Here is a 24,521-nt window from a genome sequence, read left to right on the forward strand (position 1 = left end):
TGTAAGTTGTACACAGCCTGTGTGAGAGTGGGGCAGTGAGGGGGGTGGGTGGGTAAAGGTTTGCTCCTTTTTTTCTTTTTTTTTTAGTGTGGGGTGAGGGTTATATGATGGAAGCTCACTCTCTCTCTTTTTCTAGCCTAAGAGGACCAAACTTGCTTTCAGCTCCTCGACGGGAGACGCTGAAATATTAATCGCCACGCTCCAGCCGCAGACTAGTGAACACAATCGCTTCAAACTCCCACCCTAATGAGTGTGTTCATGAATGGCTAATGTGCACAGATGGGGGGCTGATGACTGGATAGATCGCAATGGGGAGGAGACGGAGGGAAATGAGGATGGGAGGGAAAGTGAAATTTTGGCAGTGTGGGCTAGTGAGGGGGTGCAGATGCATGCCATGACCTTTTAAGAGCCTCCTGAAAATATAATTAACACTGGCCCTATGCTAGTGTTTCTTTCCTTTATTGCCTCTCCCACACACACACACATTCTTGTTCACACAGACTATGATTTCTTATTCTCATCGTCTCACCTCCGAGTGCTATCCTATTGTTTACCCCTTGCCCTTAGCACATACGCTCCGTTGAGCTGATGCACAATCGTTTTCTGGGGATTAAACTTCAAAATGATTCACATACTTTCAGGGAACACCTCAGCGTTCCCTGCCATGTTTTCGCAGACGTCCGGAAATAAGTAAAAACATGATTCAACATTAAAACTGCAGAAGCGGTATGTTTTTCCTGGCCCCCTACATGGATACATCACAGAAAGGGGATGGAATGAATTCACAGGGTGTGGAGGAGCAAGGTGAAGACTTCTTTCACTCTTAATACATTTTATATCCACGGAGAATTTAGAGTTACATCACACATGGTTGGTTTGACTCTTAAATGAATCTTAACCTGCTTGCAACAAGGGGCGCATAGACTAAAACACTCTCTCAGCTGGAGGTTGTTGCATCTGACTGTTAATGCATTGCATGCAGATTTTATGGCTTTATCTGACCCACTGGTTTTAAACTGGGAACACATTTATCTAAGCATATTCCCATCCTCATCATAGACTACTCTCCTAATGATGTTGGAGACATCTTGATAAGATGTGAAGAATAGCAGAAATGTAAAATAATGCATGTTCCCAGGACTCTCCATTAGGCCCCCAGATTAAGAGCACCCATGTCAACGCATATACAGACGCACACCAATGCATTAACATGCATAGACTCTCAGCATATAATTAGAGGGATGAGATGCTGTGACCTAATTCCAAAAGCGCTCCATGGTAGTTAGGGATCTCTGCTTGGATTATAACGGGAAAATGTAAGGTGCCTCTCACTGAGAAGTATGGGAATATAAAGGACTAGGAAGTGATGGATAGTGCATTCAATAATAAAATAAAGTAATGATTCAACACATGCTTTCTCCTTTTAAAAATGAACAACACTGAGGTAGCAGACAGTGAGACAACCTCCACCATGTGTAATATGCGGACGTTTTATAGATCCTGTACAATTATGTACCTCACTAGGTACATACTCCAATTTGAAAACTGGCAGCATCACAAACCTGCTCATGCTCACTGTACTTTAAGTGGCTGATTTAAAAAGATACTGATGTTTTAACTTTGCCTAAAAAAAAAAATCAATTTCTGTCTCACTAATTCCATCAGTCAAATTTGCAAAAATAATGTGGATTACCCATGCAGTGTGACACTTGATGCTGTACCTGCAGAAAAAAATGGAAAATCCTGTTCAGCCAGGGGAATTCTTGATTAAAAACTATGTTATACAACATATGTCTGTATTGGCATCTCAAGTTTATTTGCTATCAAGCTGACAAGCTCAAAGACATGTTGGTTGCATCGTTAACTAGCTAGCTACCCTGTGATTACCTTGATGGCCCGGGTCTATCCATCATATAAAAATTCCTGAGGACAGATGCAGCTCGATGAGGGCATATTTATAACAAGTGCATGTCCGTGAGCAACACTTGGGGGAGGCTTGGGCTTGCGTGCAGAGACAGCGTTGGTCACATACTCATTCAAATAGGCACAAATACACATCTGCCAGCATTTTTCAATGGGCTGCTACATGAATGTGAAGCAGTGCTACACCTCTATATGTTTTGTGTGTCTATGTCACGACACTCCTGGAAGGGGGCTGCAGCGTTTCCGCCTGAGCGCGACTGTCAGTGGGCATCACTCAACCCTGCAGTGTGGCAGGACGCGAGGATCATTAGTGGAGACGGAGGGAGCAAGAGAGGGAGCAGAATGGAGGAGAGCAAAGGAGAAAAGGGGAGAGAGGGGCAGTGACTGTGCGAGTCGGGCAGTGCGTCTCTATATCCGTCTTGAGAGCATTACACACAGCAGTGCACTTTCCCTCTCTGTCACGCAATCACCCCACCACATAGACCCCAGAACTGCCCCCTTCTCTGTCATACCCCCCTCCCCCGTCACTTTCCTTCCCTCCACCCATCTTACCGTCTTTCACCCTACATCTCTGATTGACCCTCTCCATTCCTGCTCATCTCTTTTGGGCCATGCCCTCACTTAAGCATGGTGCGCTGCAGCTTTTCATTTTCCAAGCTCCAGATTTATCCACCTACTTCTCTTCTTCAGTAACATCTTTCCATCTCAGCCCATTGCTCCCATTTTCACCCACTCTGCATGACACAGATGATCTTTTCCTAGCACTAAGCATCATTGCTACTTGACCTACTCTTAACCACAGCAAGGAGAAACAACTGTTCCACATGAGCCCATTTTTACTTCTTTTTCCCTTTTGCTTTACTGCATCTCAGCGCTTCATCGCTTGCAGGTATTTGCACCAGGCCTTTGCCATTTCATTCAGAAGATTATTCATCGTGTAGCCAGCAATCCTTCGATTCCTCTGACACTTTGTGTCAGTACGCTTCTTGTCCACAGTCATTTGCATAACCCACCAATAGCCTCCCTCTCTATCATTTCCTTCGCTTACCTTCTTTAGACATAATGATCCTTATGATCTTCTTCTATCTCTCCAGGTGTGCGACCTGTGCTGCAAGGCCCCGTACTGAATACCAGAATCAACATGCCTGACATTTAAACAAGCAGAACAACTTTTATATAGATTGCTATGTTGGCACAAGCGTTAATTCTCGCCTTAGTTTGCTTATTCAGGAGGTTTCCAGGTTCAGGCATCCATCTGTGTGCTTTACTGTCGTAGCATTTATCACACACAGATTAGGCCTATTCTGTGATACATTTGTCCCCAATGAAACATTAACAAGCCTGGCACAGAATGCAGTTTAGCACTACAGCCAGGCTAATGACAAGAGTACAACAGTGTCTCTATCATAAAGATTTTGTCTCACCATTCATTTTCAAATAAGGATTATTAATTCTATGCTGCAAAATTGAGTTTTTTTCCCCAAGCCACCATTTGTACATAAAAGAGGAACAGTTATACAGCTTGTATTGTGTAAAAATTTGCCATAATCTCTTAAGCAAAAGAACAAATTTAACACAGATAAAGTAAGACATTTAAATGCCACCCTTTAGTCTTTGGGTGCAATTAATGTGATTCCCTCCCCCTCCCCCCCCCCCTCCCACCCCCTCGATGTTTTCATTTAATATGCTAAACAGTTCGAAACAATACAAACCTTCATCGATAAAACATTAATTAAATTAACCACTAACACACATAGATATATTTAAGCAGGAACTTAACAACTTCTAGACCTTTAAGCGCTTTCTCCAGCAAACAAAAGAAAGGGGAATGGCTTCCACCAATTTTATTTTATTTATTTGTTTATTTTTTCTCTCCTATAAGACATTCGGAATTTTGGAGAGGTGTTTAGAGATATAGGAAAGACGAGAGCTCAAAGGTGCATTTGCACACATGAAACCCTGACCACAATGCCATCCCCTCAGCTGCCCCCTCTTGCACCTCCTTGCCACTCATCTAGATCTCTCCCCAGCCGGTCTTTGGGCAAGGATCACTTGTAAGGATTTGAGAAAAGACTTCACTAAGCTGATTGCTAAAGGGAAGGGGCAAATTACCATTGCACAACGGCGTAAAAACCTTCTTGGGTCATGGTTTGCCTTATGTAATAGATTGTGTGTACGTGTAACAGTGTGTATGTGTGTCTGTCTGTGTGTGTTCCCGCAACACCACCCCTCCCACCCACCACTCCCACCCCACGCCATTTACCCATTTTGCACTAATTGAGGGATCTTTTTTCGGAAGCTGTTATTGCACGCATTTAATTATTTATTTTGACGGGAAGCAATCTGGTGGCTAGTGAAGGGATCGCGAACATGGTGTTTGTGTGTGTGTGTGTGTGTGTGTGAGAGAGAGAGAGAGAGAGAGAGAGAGAGAGAAAGAAAGGGAGAAAGTGAGTGGGAGGGCAAAGATGACCAAGACCAGGTCAGTATAGCTTTTTTGGCAGGAGGGGCTTAAATGTGTGTGTGAGGCCAAAGCTACTGTAAGCTAACTATGATGCATGTCTGTAGGACTTTGCATGTAAGAACAGTATATAAGAAATGTACTGTTTGTGAATGACTGTGTGCATATGTGTGTGTTGCATCTCAGAGTGCACTGCTTTCTGAGTGCAATGGGACTGCACTAATGGACGCACACTTGAGCTGAAGTGTGCAGAGTGTAGCTGAAGTGCAGCCAAGTCTAGCTTCCAGTCCTGCTTGGAAGCCCTGTAATCTACTCTCTACTATTCTAGCTCTCTTTTCTCTCCCTCCCCATTTTCCTCTCTTCTCACTCCCCGTCCTTCTATCGCTATCTAACAATTTAATATTTTCATCCCTTCTTCACTGACTGAGCCAGCCTCCCCTGTCTCCCCACTGTCTCCCTATTAAATCTCTTTATCCTGGTTCTGAAACTGGAGAGACGCAGATCAGCAGCATCACCGACTGGCTTTGGACTTTACTTTTCTTCTCCTTCCCCTCCTCCCTGCCGTGCAGTGAGGAGAATGAAATAAGGGAAGACGACATGTAACCACCAGTAGTCTTGACCTTTATCAAGCTCCAGTGCCTGAGGCAGGGTGAATGAGACATTAAGAAAATGACTGAGCATTATTAACCCCTACTTACTTACACACACACACACACACACACACACACACACACACACACACACACACACACACACACACACACACACTTGGCACACTGTCTGATCTGAAAAATGGCTCTGATGTTTCTATCCTTGACTGATACTTTTCTGACAGTTAAGGATAAGCTAATGCCAATTGATCAAACTGTGAATAACACCTACATATTCTCTGTCACGTCACTTTAAAAAGGAAAAAAAAAAATGGCAAGACCGGCCCGGCCTGCCAGCTCAGATTGTTTAACTGTGATTGATCCCAGCACTTCTGAATGCCAAGTCCTGTGGAGAATTGATGTTTCATTATAAACCAACTGCACAAGTTCTTCAAATAATGCATCAGCCTCGAAGACTAAGCTAGACCTGTGAGGGCTAGACGCTAACCTTGACAGATGCAGTCTCAGCCAATCTCTATTTCTAATGAGAGATCATTTTATCCTGTCTTCTTTCTCTCTCTCTTTCTTTTTTTTTTCTCCGCCTGTGTGCACGAGCATGCGACTGGCACATGTGCATGTGTGGCCATCCTTCTACTCCAGTCAATCAATGAGCAGAGACAATTCCCCGAGTGACATTTACGGAGAAGAAAGAGAGCCATTTATCACTTTAGTTTTGGGATAATAAAAGAATGACTGAATGAGGCAGTGTGTGTGTATATGTGTGTGCGAGGTAGAGAACAGGCAAGAGAGAGAGAGAGAGAGAGCGCTAAAGATGAAAAGGGGATTTCAAAAGCACATGAAAGGAGCAGGAGAAATGAGCGAGGGAAGAGGGAAATGAGTGATAAAAAGGCTACTTTGTGAGGAGGACTGAGAGTGTGAAATAGAACAAGGGAGGAGAGAAGAGAAGGCCGTGAGTGACTGACAGTGAAAAAGAGAGCATGAAAAAGCAGAGTGGTGGCGGGGGGAAGCCTGGAGTAAGGAAAGGGAAAAAAATGCAGAGACACAGGAAAGAAGATAGAAAAGAGCTCTTGGCACAGAATTGGAAAAAAAATAAAGTGAAAGATGGGGGGGTGGCAGAAGTGGAAAAAAAAGTCCAAGAGAAAGACAGAAAGGTAGAGGAGAGAATAAGGAGACAACGAGGCAGACGTGCTGGGTTCATTCAGGGATATAAGCAGACTCGGAGTTCAGACCTCACACGGTCAGCATACTAAACACCGGACCTAGTGTCCTGACCCAGATTCATGCCACTGACATACAAATCCAAATAAGGACGGAAGACACCCCCCACCCCTGATTTTCCATAGCTTCCATCAACACAAAACGACACAAACTCCCTCCCCCTCATTCCCAGCTGGTCTCGCAGTCACCTCATAACCCAACAACCTCACTCCAATCCTGTAACCTCCCCACACATATGCTGGCTCCCACACACATTTGCTCACACATGGGTTGCTTTACACATACAAATGTACAGGCCCGCAGAATCACGTATCTTTTCCTTTCCTTCCCTCAAGGTTAGTTTCAACTTTTCAGCTCAGGTGAGCCGACATCACAGCTCAGCAGGGTGCTGACCAGTGGTTCCCCGGGATGACCTCCGCAGTTCCATCCATCAGCTCCATGGTCCAGCCACAGCATACGCACCAGCCATTAGCATAAAAAAAAGCATCTTTCCTGCACATAACTGTTGCAACTCCTCCTCACAGCTGCCATCGTTTTTTCTTTTTTTTTTCTATCCACCTGCTCATATCAGTCAGCGTTAACTACATTTCCCTTTGTGAGGCGGCTCCCTCCATCACTCGCCAGTTCCGCCGACCTCAGGTAAACTGATCGACGGCCCTTACGCGCACCACTTTCCCCTCCCACAGTCCTTTGGCTCGTGACAGGGGCTTGATGGACAGGCACACAGAAGCGAGAGACCTGGCACATGGCTGCCAGGAAGGGTCTGGAGATTGGAGCGTTGTGAAATACTCCGTTTAACTCGACGTACATCATCTCTTTCTCGGGGACAGACACGGCAATCTTCATGCACCTAAGCACACACATTTACACACATGCACATGCGCACGGCCATCAATCCCCTGCATACAGGAAGAGATATCAGACGAAGGGAAAAAATTGAATTAGGAAATATGGGCACAGTGATTTGTGAGAAGCCAGTTTTGAGGCTAGGAGAGAAATACAGCTTGGAGCGCACTTCATCTTATAGCACCAGCAAAGGGGAAGAAGCATCTGTGTTGTTTATCTAAAGCCCCCATCTACTTACAATGGCTTGATTTGAAATATTCATATACATGTATGACAAGATCAGGCCCATTATGTTGCACTCTCTGCGGGGCTTCACTGAATGGACTGAATGGAAACCCATCAGTCAGTGTAAATTATGAAAACAAGATACATTACATAAGCCTATAGATGGGCATGAAGAGGAGTATTATTGTAGCGTCATATCAATCATGGCAACACACGTTCGACTGTGTCATCAGTATGATAATAGACTATAGGCTATTTCAAGGATAAACCCACCATTATAATAATTCACAAAGCCAATAACGAAAGGAAAACATATTAGGCTTTGTGTAGTGTGCAACATAAGGCATCACACTGCTCGTGTTTTAGATGGATCTGTACTTATACCCCCAGTCATAATGAATCACACATCATATATCCTACATGGGCTCCAACCAATGATTGTTATTTGCTCATAAATTGATGTTACCATTATGGTAAATCAGAGAATTGTTTAGTATGGAAAGAGTCAGAAAGCTGCACCCCGAGGCAACATCTGTAAGTAACCTCTTTTGTCTGACCAACAGCACAAGTTTGATCTAATTTAGGATTACGATACAATGATAACTAAATATATAAAGATATCAAGATAACTAAATTTCTCATTTAAGAAGCTGGAAACAAAACAACATTTTTTTTTTGACTGTAAATGACAAGACTGAGAAGTATTTTTCTGCTAAACCATGACTTTAACAACTTACTGTTTCAGCTCCACAGTCTGCCACATCATCTGTAGAGGAATTCTCAAATAGCGTATGTTCTGTATCTAATCATGCACATAAATAAAGGCACATTTTTAAGTACATATCAAAATAGCATGTTCATAGGATGTTATGCTATTAAGGCGTTCAATAATGTGGAGCAGGCTAGCCGAGGGCCATCTTGCTGTGACATGGGTAAGTACTGGAGACGGAGCAGAACAGAATGGAGCAGAGCAGGCCATGTAGTGGTGGAGAAAAAGACAGAGAGAGTCAACCCAGCGTGACTACCGTCTGCCTGAGTGGAGCAGCCTGCCTGCAATTAAGGTGGAATCAGGGAGAAATCTGCGCTGCCTTGATAATGAGCCTCGTCTGAATTATTAACGAGAGCTGTTCCCCCAGGACCCGGGCTCCCACTGAGCCCATCAACCCCCCCCCCCCCCTCCCTCCCAACACACCCACATGCACACAGAGACACACAAACACGCACTCACACAAGGAGAAGAGAGAGAAACACACTCTGAAACATCCATATCCGCACACCACAACAATGACACATTGTGCACGCTGACACACATATGAGCAACAAGCATGCCGCTGCACACGGAGAGAAAAATTTTTTAGCACCACGAGGGCTCAAACATTTTTATTCACAAGCTGAAGTGATATCCAAAGCCATTTAATACATTTGCAATACAAACATTTCTCTAGGACATAATAACTCCATCCTCTAGCCATCAGATCAGACGTGACACACTTTTCTCTGTATTAGAATGATTTACTTTGACATAGCGGTTGAAAAATCCCAGAAATCTCAGATATTAGAAAAACTATTGTGTGAATCCTATCCATTGAGCCTACACTACTGAATCATGTACAACAACTATTTTCTAAACCGCATCGGGGAGCACCATACTGAGGCATTTCATTTCAATCCCCGTTATTATACGATGAGTCACTCATTGTGTATTAGTCATTTTGGAAAGTGTTTATGGCCTTAAATTAAAAATGTTTTATTCTAAGAAGTTTATTTTAGGAGTAATAATACTATTAATTCCACCGACCTCCTTTTATTCTTGTTCAACAATCCCTCTAAACTAACAGACTGTAATGGTGAATATATTTTATTAACAAGACCACAAGTCACACTGTTCCCTGTGTCAGTATAATGTGGTGGGAAGGTTAACTGAGTAGGAACATAGTGGCTTTTGCTCACTTTTATTGAAATGTGGGCACTGTAGGTGTATGCTCGGGGACTCACTGTGTGCCCAGCAGCACTACCCTGACATAGCTTCACTCTGTTCCCTTCCCCAATTTCAGTGCGGGTTCCATGAAAATAAAAAGAGATATGTCCTAATCACAAAGCACTGATGTAACACTCAAAGCCCCCCGCTCCCCATCAAATCTCCATGGCATCAACCTTACATGGCCTCAGAGTGAAACACACACCACATTCTGTCCATGCAGCTGTGAACAGTTTGGCCAAAATATCCGCGGAGAGCTTACCAAACAGAGCCACGCCTTCCTTATGAGCCAATCGCCACGAGACAGACAGCTTTCAAAACAGACAGCAAAATGGAAGTGCAGAAAGTAGCTTCCTCACTCGGGTCAGCCCCCTCCCCCCCCCCCCCCCCCCCCCAAAAAAAAATAAATAAATAAAAAAAATGGTTCACCCCACCCAAGAACAGAGTGTTCCTCCATGGGTGGTTTGAGGAGGCACAAGTGTGTTGTGTGTTTCGTGCAAATGTGTACGCCTGAGGGAATGGTGGAAACCATCACCCTAAATAGTGCAACGGGAAAAGAATGACAATTTCTTTATGCTTCACTATGCATATGGGGAAGAAAAGGGAACCGAGTATTTAATATTTTGAGAAATGTCACCAAAGAAGAAATGTAAAAAAAAAAAAAAAAAAAGGCAAACGCGTGGGTAATAGCCTTGGTATTAAAAAATGCTTCAACTGTTGAAGTTCAACTGAGAACGGCATCCAAATTAATTCAACCCTGTCGAATTGGGAACTTGACGGCCTCATCCTCCAAAAGACTCAGAAGCTGAGACGAGCTGTGCTGGGTAAAATCCAGCATTGTTATCCTATTATCTCTGAGATAATGTGAGATATGAGATTTCCCTTAGATAAGAGGAAGCATGCTGCTTAAGGCAGTGTAGATCACTGGTAGGAGACTGCTAAAGCTCAAAATCCTGACGCCATAGCTCCCTTGAGAAAGACTCCACACCTCAACTGGCATTCGTACGTAAAACCACTAATAAAAAAAGAATGCATAGAATGTATAATGAATAGATGGATAGACAGACTAGAAGAGAAAGGCAGGTAGATAAAAGAGGTGATAACATGGGTGTCTGGTAGAAAGAGTGATAAGAGAAAGCAAAGTAATATCAAAGGCAAAATTATATTGTTTTTCATATTACTGTCTCCTGATTGCTGTCTCCCATATTTGAATGCGTGCCCATGCTTTGGTAATTTGCATGTACATTAATCATTTTCACTGAGAAATGAACTGCCATGGCTGCCTGAAGGCTGCAGGGAAAAATGCAGTGAGAATGGGCTTCTTGGCATCAGATACCAGGTTCAAGCTGAATATACTGCCTGAATGCAACCTGGCTCTGGGTGAAGGAGGCACGGGGAGATGTAAGGTGTTCATAATCCTACACCATAAATCTGTCCAGCATGCATCATATGCTCTCATTTTGTGAGTGTGTGTGTGTGTGTGTGTGTGTGTGTGTGTGTGTGTGTGTGTGTGTGTGTGTGTGTGCCTGAGTGTCTGTCGCACTCTCAAATTACTCTGCTCCCCTGAGCCAAGACAGAGGATAAAATATGAATCAGCTGAATTCTAGGATAGTTTCCAGTCTTCCCAGACTCTCCTCGGCCATACAAGCGTACGCACATATAACAGACGTATGCACACAACTCTACGCACACACATTGGAAGTTTCAAGTCTCTCCATATTGTGCTTAAGAGTCTGTCACACATTCTCGGCTATACATTTGACATTCATATCCCTCATATTTGCCAAGTGTCTCTCAGCAGCTGCTAGAGCGTTTGTATTGTGACAGGATTACGAGAGTCTGTCTCTCTTTACCTATAAATCAATTAGATAAAGTTATATAGTCGTACTCTGTTATAAATACTACTGTCTGTTGAGACAGGGGTTATGCGCCTTTACAGGAGATAAGATTATACATATACCTAGAGACATTTTTCCTTTCTTTCCTCTTCATTTCTCCAAATGCCATTTGTCTTTCCTTTGTACTGCTGCAGTCACTTTTCTGTCACACCTCCTGCTTTTTTTCTTGAGAGCAATCTTTCAGGCAAACCATCGATGGTTTGACTGATTTTTTTTTCCTTTTTCTTTTGCGTGTGTGTGTGTGCATGAACTTCTGCCCTTGTGGCCATGCACAGACCTCTACCTAAATACACTTTATAAATAACAGTCTAATTGCTTTGGATTAAAGTGTCTAAGTGACTGCCTTGCACCCTTGCCAACTTGCTGCACAGTCCCCTGGTGTCTGGCCACTCCAAGTATGAGAAAATTTCCTGGCAGAGCACGCACAATGAGGAAAAACTATATGTTTAAAGTAGACGGAAAAAGAAAATTATTCCACATCAGTGCTTATTAGTTGCAATTACATAGAGAAATAAAGCATACTTAACATACTTTAACATACTTAATACACCAAAAGCATTGCTGTATTATGGATTTGTGAATTCCATAACCACCCATGCTGGCTTATACAATAAAACAACACCCCAGAATCCCAATGGCATCTTCTAACACCCTTGATGTTAATGAACTTGTGGGAGCCTAGAGGGCAATCCCGACACCAAGTGGTACCCTGCCATTAGAGGCATTATGAAGTCAAGAGTAAGACTATATACCATTCACCGCAGTGACATGCTGTCAGACCAATCAGCAGCCCCAAGCACACACTCCAATAGAAGTAGACAGCCCCTCCCCCTGCACTAGCCCCCACAACACTACCAACCCTGACGCTTTGTTGCAATTGACATGTGCTTCTCCCACGCACAAATGCAGAATGTGTCTACATGCACTCACGGATGCTTATACTCAGATGTAAGTAGCCTTGAATACATAAAGGACACACATATATGGAGGAGATTCAGTATCAGTCACTAACATCAGTTCAAAATCCCATTAATTTTTGGGTTGGATCAGTTTATATACAGAAAACTAGAAAATAAAAGCCAGTGAAGTTGCCACTAATCTAATAGGGGTTCACAAGAACACAGTTCTATCCTCCCTCCACTAAGGAGCTGATTAGGAAGCCGTGACCTCAGAATATTGCAGCCTTCCTAGAAGTCAGAAGCCATTAGGTATTTATAGGAGCTTAATGGCACTGTCTAGGTGTACTGGCTGTCTACTACCCAGCATCAAGCCAGCATCACATCCTTTCCGATTGCAGTCACGGCAACACAATCTGCTCTATAAGATTTTTCTAGAACCGCTATGTTCAATAACAACAGCCTCGAGAGATTTCAATATCTTTAAGTTGGTTATCCCCCAAAGCATGACCACTCCTTTCAAGAAAACCAACCTCCACCTTTGAACTTCGCATTGAAACTGCAAACTTATACCACTTAATTTCATTTGATTGCATCACCGTATTATTTTTGTTTTGTTTTCCCTGTTTCTCTGCCACTATAGAAAAAAAAAGAGTTTTACATGAAAAGCTCTGCTCATACAATATTGTTGATTGGGATCAAAATGTCATGAATACTCCCAACTCACAAATACTACTGTCAAATTTAATTGCTTGATGTGGTTGTAAAATTATATGTATCAGAGTGCACCTGTTTTATGCACACGTACAGTAAGAGAGAAGGCAGATGGATTTGGGGTCCATGTGGCTTCATACTGACATATTTATTATGGATTGGACATCCTGTGATTTCATATGCAACTCTTATATATTGAGCCACAGCTACTTGGAGATGAATGTTGTGTTGCATGTACAGGTATGCTGCTGGGCGGCAGTATTCCACCAGCTGTTTGCTTGGTTCCTTTAGATGAGCTGCACATGTGACTTCTAAGTGTATGTTTATATTACCTCTCTGTCTCTGACCAAAACCAGGTCAGGCCTGTTACTGACATTACGGCTGCCTGCTGTAAACGACTTACCTAATCCCCCATCATTACCTGGAATGGGCCCCACGTCTCGCCTGTGGCCTGAAATAGCACAGGACCTCAGACTGCCACTGTCAACACCCTTAATTTGCAGTTTCATAAATAGCATAGTAGGGCTTTGGCGCGAAAGATAAAGAGGCCCCGTGGTTGCTAGTGTAAATGGAGAGCTAATGAAGAAGTCTACCTGAGGCCACACCTTAACAGTCATTTCAGTTTAACAGGACAGGCTTAAAATGAGAGTCAGGTGCTACAGCTAAGGCCCCCACCCGGAAAAAAAATGAGACTCAGCTCTGGTGACAGACTATGTTTTGAAAAAAGGTTAATTCCTCAGAAGGATAAGACAAATGCAAGTTGAAGTCATGCCATTACTTTGATAGTTGTTGATATGTCATGGTGTAAGTGGCACACCCTGTGGATGAATAGAAATAATGTGAAAGTATTTAACAAGATAAATTTAGCACCAAGCATTAGGTTGGAAGAGAAGTGTGGTTGCTTAACATGAAGTTAATGTGAAAGATCTCTTATCTTGTCTAATCATCTTGCTTACATACACATAACCTACTGGCACTGCATCTACAAAGAGCAATAACACTCAGCACGTCTTTTCTGTATCGACATGAAAATCAACTAACATCTAGTCTCAAAGCTCAGCTCTGCAAAGTTACACCATCAGGACAAGCACTGCTGCCCTGCTGATCCCTCTGCCCCCTCTCGCTGTCCTCAGCTGCCTATAATGAATAGAAACAAGATGAGGCTGGGAGCAGGGGCTGATAACATGGGCAGATGTCCAGGAGGTTACTCTAGGCTCTCAGCCAGACAGGCGGTGGTAGTGGACTGTGGTCAATTGTAGACGCCCCACTAAATATTTACATGGTGGTCAGTTGACCTGTGATCTGCTACAAGTGTCACTCCATTGATTCTTAGATATGTTTTAATCATAACTAAAAGATCTGGACTTTCTCTCTGCATGAAACTGCATGGGATGATTTTCTCTGTTTGTCTATTATTAGCAGCATGTACTGAGATTCATCGTGAACCGCTGTGGTCTTATTCCCACTGAGGGGATTTTATGCGCTATTATGAACACTGCTGCCCATCATGACCAGGCTCTCTGCAGCTGGGATGAGAAAAGCCCCTTTTCTCTTTCCTCTCTCTGTCTCATTTTTTTCCTTTTTTATATAAAGACGTAACAAGTGATTCCACTCCACTCTGTTACAATTTGCCTCAGTGATATATTAAAATGACTGACGGCAGTAATGAACTAAGACAAGATAACGCATGGCACCATTCATGCGTAACAGACGCGGAATCCCACGGTAATGTGTAAGTCACGCGGGGTGAAAGAATCATAATAGCTTAGTGAACAAGAATAATAATCGATATTATCACTGTGATTATCACAACCTTGTCACGCTGGCCCGGCTGCTTTATTTCTTACCTTCCAGCCAGCTGAGCTGTTACTGTCGCCCTTATCCTTGAAATAGGGCACATAACGGACCATCCAGTCGTATATCTGTGACAGTGTGAGTCTCTTTTCTGGGGTGCTCTCAATAGCGCGGGTAATGAGATCCGCGTAGGACTGGTTCCCCCACGCGTTTCGCCGGGAGGATTTGGCTTTGCGCAGGGGTCCGGTGACATCCAGAGCCGCGCCAGCCAAGCATGGGTGCGTCGCGCCTGTGGGTGCAGGGGCGCCGGCTGGATGCTTCAGCTCTCCCGGCGTTCCGCCCACGAGCCCCGCTCTGCAAGCGGGGATGTCTTCCGGTTCTACCTTGATGCTGGCCAGTGGAAGACCTACGTTCACCTCGTGTCCACCGGGGAAATCCTGTGGACAAGGCAGCGGCCAGGTGCATGAGCGAGGGCGGCTTTGAGGCTCGAAATCCGAATCAACCTGATGAGCGTCTAATTCGTCGTCCTCCATCATCAACATTTACCCTTCAGTTGAAAAAAGAATAAATCAAACGTAGAGCAAGGGTGGGGAAATACCTCCACGATTCACGTATCCCGCTGTCTTCACGTAGGAATTTGCCTTGTAATATGGCTATTAAGCTCAGTCTGAATCAATAATGGGCAATTCAGCGGAGTAGAAGAATCATGATGAATGAAAGAAAAATCATAGCCTCGCGTGTAGAGATAGCAGAAGTAATAAAAGTAATAATAATTTCTTGTCCATTTTACCTGAAGTAAATTCTCTAATGGTGACTGAACTATTTATTTGGCAGTCCGCATCACCTTAAAACATTCAAACCCGTGTCAGTCTTGGGGGCTTCTCAATCCAGTTGCAGCAACAGATGATCTTTCAGATAAGGACAAAAGCAGCCGTCGATAAATCCTCCAGAAGACAACAGGAAGAAACGGGAAAGAGGGGGGAAATCACCAGGGCTGTGTAGAGAGCATCCACTGAGGCGATAATGCGTGATTACCGTGAATTATTAAATCTTCCAGTCTGTACGGATTAAGCTGGCAGCGGCACATTCAAGTCCATTCAGCCTGAACAGCACCCAACTGTCTGCAATTATAATGAAGAGGCGTGCGCTTGTGACGAATCGATAAATTCCCTGTCTGAAAAATATAAAGGAGGGAAAAATAGTCCGGCAATCAAATCTCGTATCCACTCGTCGGGATGATAAAATTGGCTTTTATCACACCTCCTCTTGCTCCCCTCTATCACCCCTTGCCTTTTCTCACTCACTCAGATCCCACACATGTTCTCATTTGCTTACAACTCGTTCCGTCGATGTGAACCGAGGATGACGCGCCGGCGCTGTATAGTAGAGATGCTGCCAATTGGAGTGCGCTCACGAAATCAATACTCTCCAAACATGATTACAGCGAAATCCCGAACTCTCTCTCTCTCGTTCTCCCTCTTTTCTCTGCTGCTCTCCCTCCTCTCTCCTGCGCCTCAGTTAGGCTACTAACGAAGGGGGCAAAAACCCAAAATTCTTAATCAAAACTCCGCATAATGATCTTTGTGGCGGAGCGTCACATGGCGCTTTGTGTGCCAGCCTCCGTGTCCAGCCCTAATAAAACAAGACAATGTGTAACGCAGAGAAAGGAAAAATTCCTGCACAATTGCGACACGGGTTTTTCTCTTTAAAAAAAAAAGTCTGAGCGTAACAAATTGTCGCGTGCACGGTGTGCAACGTCCAAATGCCCTTCAGGGAGAACTTACGGCGCCCGGCTCCGCTGATTATTTGCGGGCAATACCTCAGTGAGTGTAATTTTCTATGCCGATTAGACAGATTTAGTTCAGATTAACCGAGATTAGTTAACCCTAGATTTTAATCCGGGGGGGGGGGGGGGGTGCTTCAGATGCCAGAATGAAATATATATATATATATCTCCTCCATACTTCACAGAAATGAGGGTTAACAAAAGACTTACATATTGTCATTTCAAAACGCATTTGCATCAAAGACACTCTGCCAGGCGCATTGAGCTCCGGTCAGACCCGTGTGCGCAATTCTTCAGCTGCACTGACCGAGGGGTCGAGGCGTTGGGGTCACCGATCCTTTATCCTCCCACCTTCTTCTAAGAGCTGACGGCTGGGCGGGGACAGAGTCACAGGTGCTTGAATCCGATTGGCCATCTCCCCTTATAAACACTAGGCTACCTGACGCTTTTACCGGTATCAATCTAAGAAAGATTTGTGGAACTTACATGTTTACAGAAACACTGCCTGACAGCTTTAGGCGGACTCACGCATGCAGTGTTGATGGTTGCTGTAGGGAGAGTATTACTTATACACTTATTCATACCTTAAAACAGTCCTGCTTCTGTAGATTCTCACTTCCAGTAAAGAATTAAAAAATGAATAAATAAAAACTAATATTATTTAGAAGTGAGGCAGGCACTCCAAGCAAGCATTTTAACAGCTATAACCTGTGGGGGCTTTTTGCTGTCAATCCATTGCCATCAAAATATTTAAAAGAGGAAAAATGCATTTCACTACAATTATACATCATCTACAGACCCTTGGACCCAAATTTAGACGTGTGTATTCTAGTCACTACACTTTAAAATAAACACGCTCATTTTCAATGACACATCCATAATCAAAACAGCCCCTGTGCAGAAAGGTGTCTCAAACTGTCTGAGGACTCCACCTTTTTCCTGCGTTCAACTGTGCATGGACAGGAGCAGTACTTAAAAGTTGCACAACAAGGCCACACTGTGCACTCAGACATGAGTGATGTTGAGAAATATGCGTCAAAAATAGCACGCTTTTAAATGTGGGAGGATGTGTCATATAGTGTGTCACGGAATGACTTAACGTTCAGCATCAGTACAATCACATGGTTAAAATGCCATGTTGCTAATAGTTTGTGTGTAATAAGCCTAGAAACCCTATTTTGACTACAAATATAATTAATGGGTGATGGTTTATTGTATTTTGATTATTGCATGCCAAGAATTTCAATCAAACCAGAGGTGGAGCGAGTCAAGCCTCTCATAGCCTCTAGTCTCCGAGACAAGGTTCTACTTGAGATGCTTCCCCTGGAACGCTTATGAATGCCACAATTTTGGTGACACTCGAGAATACACAATGTGTCTTGATTATAAATGAAGCGAAAGAAAAGTAATTGTGACTATCAAAAAAAAAGGCAAACAATCAGATCCAGAGACCCACAGCAGGAGTGAGTCTCAAGAGAAAAAGGGAAAAGCAAAGAACTAAGAGTCAAAGACAAAGGCTCTGGCAGCACAAGTTTAAAAACTACAACTTCAGTCCCTTCCAGGCTGATGGCTAAGTTGTCCCCATACCAGACATACCAGAGGCAGCAAGGCTGGCTTAAAGCACTGAATGGCTGATCCTAGAACAGCGTGTTCTGCACAGCAATAATCACCTCAGTCAGCCACAAGCAAGGCAGAGCACCACATGAACAACAAGTCAGAGCTTTGTGCCTGTTATTTTGCATGGTTAGAAACTGTTCTGGAATTTCTTTCAAATAAGGAAAGGGACACTTCCCCCCCAACTATTTCTATAATACCTTTACGGATTTCTTTGTCCCTGGCATTTTAGCCATCACTTACAACCTTGTGGTGTTGTGCAATTTATCCCTGCACCCCATTCTGCCCAGCACGGTTGGAAGTAGAGGAATCTAGAGAAGCCACAAGAACACCCTAGGGAGATCTATGTCTGTCTGGGAAAGCACCTCCTTTGGTTCTCCCTCCCCTCTCAGCAAATAACCCACACTCTCTAACAAGCATATGGGTTCCCAATGACACAGGAAGGAGAGGGCTCATATCCAAGTATTGGGAACATTTCTGAGTAGGCGACGCTGGATTTCACCCCTTCTTGGCTTTGACCCAAAGTAGGCTGACTTGAAGACTTCCTGCCCCGAGCCAGTGCCAGATTTCTGTGGCATCTTCACTGCCAACTATGAACAGAGGCAGCAAAGACAATTGGTGCCAAGAGTTTTAATTAAGACTGTGTTGTAAAGAGGAAAGTAAAGGCATGTGCAGGTAATGGCTTCCATCCCTGTTTCAGAGGGCTAACAGAATATGATTAACTAACACAATCTTAGCCTTAGCCAATTAATTATATTTAACTGTTAAAAACAGAGAACGACCAAATGGTCCAGAGAGGGAAATCAGCATGCACCGCTCTCATGCTCAAAGCTGAAGAGAGTGTAATTGTGTTATAATAAACTGATGCCAAAGATTATTAAAGGCTATGTTTTCAGACAAAATGCACATGCACAACTAGAAGAATAAATTACCTTTTCCAGTTAGTGTCCACAGTAGAATCAGCCATTTTAGGGGGTGGATCAATTACCACTTTGAAAATTAAATACTGTCAAACTCTGTTGGTTAGAAACAAATAAGCAATAATGGCAAAACATTGTTGTTTGAAGAACTTCAGTGAGACTTGTACTTTGTTTTCTTTTGGTTATTCTCTTCTGACATTTTACAGACTGGATGATCCATTAAAAGAAAACTGATATTCCTGGAGCTGGGAGTAAGCGATGAAAAAGAATATACCCTTCTCTGCGTCATCAAATTGAAAAATTAATCGATGATGAAAGTATTTCAGGCTTCAGGCATTATGAAATAGTATTAACAACCCAACAATGAAAGTGAATAAGATTAATAATCATTCGAGTACTGCAACCTTAACCATATCACGTTCTGAAAGGGTGTCGCTCTGGTCTCAGTTTCTTGAAATAAACCACAGAACAGATCATATTGCCTCCAGCAATGAGTTAAATCTCTTACTTGTGCAAGTCAGTGGCTGGCTACATCCACAATAGCCAAGTAGGCTTGATGCCAAGACACTGATTAGCCTAACTATGCCTCTGTTCTCCAGGCAATGCAGTGCTGAGTGGAGGTGCAGTGGGAGTCTAGCTCATCACCAAAGAGCACTGTGCTAAACACAAGTTTAAGTGGAAGAAAGCCAGTAGACTGTAGTGTATCCATGCTGGACATATAAAGCCTTGGGCAAGGAGGCATCTGCCTCTTTAATACATAATTCACTCAGAGCTGAAACATCATGCTTTAGTCCTAAGGGCCGGCAGTCTGCTTCTGGTTGTTGGAACATAAAACTGTCTCCATCAGATAATCCAGTCTCACTGACAGGCAACTCATGTGTACCAAGTAGCAGTTCAATTTAACTTTAACTTCCAAACAAGATTAGAAAAGTACACATTTTTAACATATTAGTAAATGTTCAAAGTTCGTTTTGTTTTGTTTTTCAACTTGCACCAAATGTATGTGGAAGCACTGCCATCTCACCTTTCCACCTCAGTGAGTTTGTCCTCATCAGCCATGATACGCAGGTAGGTCAACATGTAGAGACAGCCATCTGCCCTGGAGCTCTCCCCCTCAGACATGCACGCGGTCACTTTACATCTCAATCTCTGCAAATGCATCTTCCTGTAGGGGTATTATTAGAAGCACTCATGCCTTATTACCAACATTATTATCATAACTGACAGGATGTGCATTAGTTACTTTGGTCTCCGCAGTTAGATCGGGCCATAATGTTGACACACTACTGCATGGGCCTTTCTGGATTTCGATATTAACAGTGGAGAACCTGAAGCAGACGTAGTGCTTTCATGTGTAATAGTCCCAGCTCATGTTCCCATGAAAGAGCCACTAATGGGTTAACAGTAGAAATGAGAGGGGAAAGAGAGGGAAAATCAATGCTTTTGTTGAGGGGAAGAAAGGAAGGCTTTCACAGGTCTATGTATCATTAAGCAATTGAGAAAGCTAATTAGAGTGGGGGGAAAGATGTGCAGATCTCACAGCTAATTATTTCCATGGCAACCACAGCTCATGTAGATGATGTGAGGTAGCATCCAATTTGCTTCAATCAGGATATTTACAAGAAGAGAAACAGAGACCCCTAGTGGGATGAAGTGAACATATCCATGAAAGCTGAGTGTTGAAAAGAAACTTTAAATGTAAAAAGGATTCCAATAAACTGAAAAATACCCAAAATCATACATCTCAAATTCTGTTTTGAGATGTTGATACATGAAAAATATTATCTAGTTTGTTATCATTTGCAAAAATAAACAACTAAAATCATTTTTCGGCTTTCCAGGAATTCTATTGATTGTTAGCACAAGTATACGATTGCCTACAGCCTAACTTATAGAACCATGATTTGGTAGAAGTTAGTAGAATGCAGTGATGTTTAACAGTATTAGCCGAAATGTTCTCTATCTCATTAAAATTTGACCAAACAGTAACTGTTAAATCAAGACTATATATAGACTCTATTTCATTTTATTAAAAAAACCAAACAAACAAACAAACAAAAACAAAAAAACATACAATGGTTATGCACATTAGTTCTCTGATGGAAGTGACAAGTGTTTTTAAAAGTGGGGCTTTATAGTTGACAATGAGGACGTTACATATTAGGCATCTATGTCTCTTTTCCCTGCTCTTTGTGTCATACCTGCAGGTCAGTGTCTCTTTGAAGCACACAGTAAAGCAGCCACAGAGGACAGGATGAATCTTTGCTTCCATTCACACAAAATCTGGAAATTCCACAACTTCCCACATGGCTTTTCCTTCATAAAAGTGTGACCATGTTTAATTTTGCTTTAGAACATAAGCATTGTGAGACAACACAAAAAGAAAATATTTTATTCCTCCAAGTCACCACTTTGTTTAGTCTCCCCACCCCCTTTATTCAAAAACTAACCCACTTGAAAACAACCTCCCTCTCTATAACATCAGCTATAGCTCAGGCAGTTAACTAAAATAGTGCAAGGAGGCTGCCAATCAGTTCTGTTCAATGCTGCAAGCCCCAACACCAATGTTACTGAATTTTCAAAATATACTGCCCTGAGAAGGAACTTTTTTGAGAGTGAAATAATTCCCTCAGAAGTTGACTTAGACCTGGTTCCTCTGGTGGAAACTCATGGAGTCACTCCCAAGGTTCCCAGTCACCCAGGGAGAGTTCCTTTTTGTGGAAAACTGGCTAATGTCTCTGTTTGCTAGGGTCAATCTTTTCCAAGTGAACCAGGGGTTTGAGTTGCTCAGCAAAGCTGCGCATGTCCTCTGACACAGTGTCTTGTCCTGCAGGAGCCAACACACTCAGCTCCACCAGGTATGAAAGTGATAGATGCTCAGTGTTTTCTGTATTCCCTGGTACAAGTATGCGTGACAGCTTACTGACCACAATTTTCATTGCACCTTTACGAAATATGTGTCCATTGCTGACAAACTCATGGTCCATGCGGAAGCCCATCTCATTGAGGAACTCCGGAAGGCTGTGAGTGGCAGCAACATCAACACAGTTGCGTACCAAAGCGTGGCGACTCTTGTCTCCCACTTCAGATTGACCAAGGTAGCGTAGGTGCCATGGAGCAGTTGGGTGGGAGAGGGAACGGCGGGCACGCAAAATGAAGGGATTTCCTTGCTGGCCTTTGAGAAGGTAAACCAACTCATGATCAGTAAAAGTCTCAGGTTCCATGTTGTCGCACAGACCTCGAAGGCGATGCAAGAGGCTTTCCAGGGCCTGGTCCAACACACTCCCTGATTAAATAAAGTACACAAGGAACAAATACAAAAAATTACATTTGATCTGATGGCCAGGACTCTATACATATTATATTTATAAATATAGTCTCCACTATCTCAGATCGTCCATAGTTTGTACATATATAATGATTGCTTTGACATTTTTGCTTCATATATCAAATACCTCAAGGATTTTCCTTTAAAACAAATACACATCCACCCACTTTCAGGGCACATGCAGTAATATTTTAATCCTAGTGTAAATTATAAGACAGTTCAGTAGGTCATGAAACTCCTTTTGATTTATTAAACTTATCTCAATAAATCAAAAAGATTTTCACTGTTGTAATTAGAATACCATCTGAAACCTGCAGAATTTAGAATTTTGGTCTATTTGGATTAAACTATGCATTACTATTTTTCATTTTTGTGGTACAACTTCCCATTTGCTCAATCCAGCATGAAATTTAAACCCCCCCAAAAAGATTTGATTTCATTTTTATAACTAAGAAATAATTTTCCATTTTGCATTATTGTGAAATTCAATTGTATACCATTAAAAATTGGTGTGCGTTTAAATAGACTTTACAGATTGGATCTGCAGATCTGGATATGGAAATCATATGCATTTAACTTTATTATCTTTAACAGATATTTGTGTTCAAACATCTGGTATGTATGACAAAAAAAAAAAGCTGGAAGAGGGTCAATGGTCTATATTTCAAAGAAAATATGTCTTGAAAAGTATTTGATAAAACTTCACAGCAATCATACATGGCCAAACTTTGGACCATACATTTTTTAGGCAAAACTGCGATTGTCCAGGAGAAGGCCCACAGTATTCTACAATAGAGTGACCAAGTTAAGAAATAAGGTTTTAAACATTGTAAATGCACCATTTTAAAAATTATTTATAATAATATTATAATAAGAATTTAGCTGTTATTTAGGCGCTAGTGCATAATAATTTAGGTCAAAAGTGACATATGTAGCACTGTTCACTTTCACACCAAAGGCTGTTGCTCATGTACCTTTACTCATTGTGCTGAACAGTTGCACAATGCAACTATTAAATGATTATTGCTATTGTTTTGCATTTTTGTTACTATAAGCTACTATCTGTAGTATTGCCACTATCAGTACTATATGCTATGTATAACACTCAGGGCTTGTTAGTTATTTGCCTGTTACTTGCTTCAGCTTCGGTGGATGCATGATATCTTACCTTGTAACAGATACTCCATCATGTTAATTGTGCCCCCAGTGACAGGCATTACAGTAACAGGTGGCGCCTCCATCTTTCCTCGGGTACTTTGAGGTTTTTGAGCCTAAAGAAAGAAAATTATATGCAGATACATATATATACATGTCGGAACATCTGTTGGAGCAATGCCATCATTAACAAAAAATTTTAACCTGTCGCCATAGGTAACAGAGTTTGTAACTTTTAGCTCGCTAGTAGCCAGTGATAACGCTTTCTAATCTAGGTGTAAATCACTCGAAACAACAGTTATAGTGCATTATTGTCTACGAAACCACGAAGAGCAGTAGTCGAGGAAAAAGGGTAAATGTTTTAAGTGTTCGTTCTCGATAACGTTTTAATACTATTGACCAAAGGCCTAAACGGGGTTCTGAACACACGGCTACTACTACACAGCTACTTGGTTTCCTAGTAATTAACCGGAACGTTACTTAAGCTACAAGGCTAAACGTTTCAATGTTATTACAGAAACATTAAAAATATATTACCTTTCAAAAATAAAGAAGCGAACGCGGAAAGAAATAAACGTCTTTTTAGTTATGAAAGAAAAAGTGAACACAGTTAGCAACAACAATGAATGAGAAGCGTCTTCCTTTGGTGTGTCAAATCGGTAGACATGCAACTTTGAGGCTCATTACAGCCACCTACTGGTAGTGTTAAAATATCGACAGCAGGTCATCCGTGTATAGAATAAAAAGAAATGGACATGGACGTCATGGACAGACAGGCTTTTTAGACTATAGGTACTCTGCTTTTATTAACACAGGCTATACGAATGGAATATCAGTACTGTGAAAACTATTACTGCTTTGATTTCAGACTCCTGTTGCATCTACCTTTAGAATCCACCACCTACCTGTTAACTGGTGTGAGTGTGTGTTGTATTTAATGTTGATGTGGGCAATGCTGACAGCCCTGGAGGTGTAAATGTCATATACTAATGAAAAGATGATCCTGTGATTTATTGTGCAGTTTTTCTCGCACAATAGAGTGTTCCTGTCTTGAGTAGTGCAGCTGGGCCCTGTTAGTCATCTTAGAAAGTACAGTCAATGTGCTCTTCACTACCTGCTGGGTGTTGTGACACCAGGTGAAATCCAACCTCATGTGT

The 24,521-nt window shown here is 42.4% G+C and overlaps 2 protein-coding genes across 3 annotated transcripts in view; both read right to left on the minus strand.

The window, feature by feature from the left end:
* The window catches only part of LOC146508585 (forkhead box protein O6-like), a 29,256-nt gene extending 12,854 nt beyond the window's left edge, over positions 1 to 16,402 (minus strand). Inside the window, exon 1 of the mRNA XM_085177080.1 lies at positions 14,615 to 16,402. Coding sequence (XP_085033206.1) covers positions 14,615 to 15,103 — 489 coding nt within the window. The 5' untranslated portion in view covers positions 15,104 to 16,402. The remainder of the gene's footprint in view (positions 1 to 14,614) is intronic.
* A 4,519-nt stretch (positions 16,403 to 20,921) lies between these two features.
* On the minus strand, positions 20,922 to 24,127 carry med18 (mediator of RNA polymerase II transcription, subunit 18 homolog (yeast)). 2 transcript variants are annotated; one of them, XM_085177087.1, is made up of 3 exons: positions 23,902 to 24,127; positions 23,378 to 23,480; positions 20,922 to 22,167 (listed from the first exon to the last, which is right to left on the minus strand). In XM_085177087.1, exons 2-3 carry the CDS (start codon positions 23,448 to 23,450, stop codon positions 21,611 to 21,613), a joined length of 630 nt encoding a protein of 209 aa, XP_085033213.1. In that variant the 5' UTR covers positions 23,451 to 23,480; positions 23,902 to 24,127; the 3' UTR covers positions 20,922 to 21,610. The 2 variants fall into 2 exon arrangements, with proteins under 2 accessions (XP_085033213.1, XP_085033214.1); XM_085177088.1 differs by lacking the exon at positions 23,902 to 24,127 and adding an exon at positions 23,569 to 23,892.
* Between the last annotated feature and the right edge of the window lie 394 nt (positions 24,128 to 24,521).

Source organism: Neolamprologus multifasciatus, chromosome 11 (genome assembly GCF_963576455.1).
Source record: "Neolamprologus multifasciatus chromosome 11, fNeoMul1.2, whole genome shotgun sequence".
Lineage (NCBI taxonomy): Eukaryota > Metazoa > Chordata > Actinopteri > Cichliformes > Cichlidae > Neolamprologus > Neolamprologus multifasciatus.

What these genes read in the sequence shown, in the direction of transcription:
- med18 (XM_085177087.1), bottom strand. Translation starts at nt 23,450, where the DNA reads ATGGAGGCGCCACCTGTTACTGTAATGCCTGTCACTGGGGGCACAATT. An exon ending in GATGGAGTATCTGTTACAAG is followed by an intron (nt 22,168 to 23,377) that starts GTAAGATATCAT and finishes TTATTTAATCAG; the next exon opens with GGAGTGTGTTGGACCAGGCC.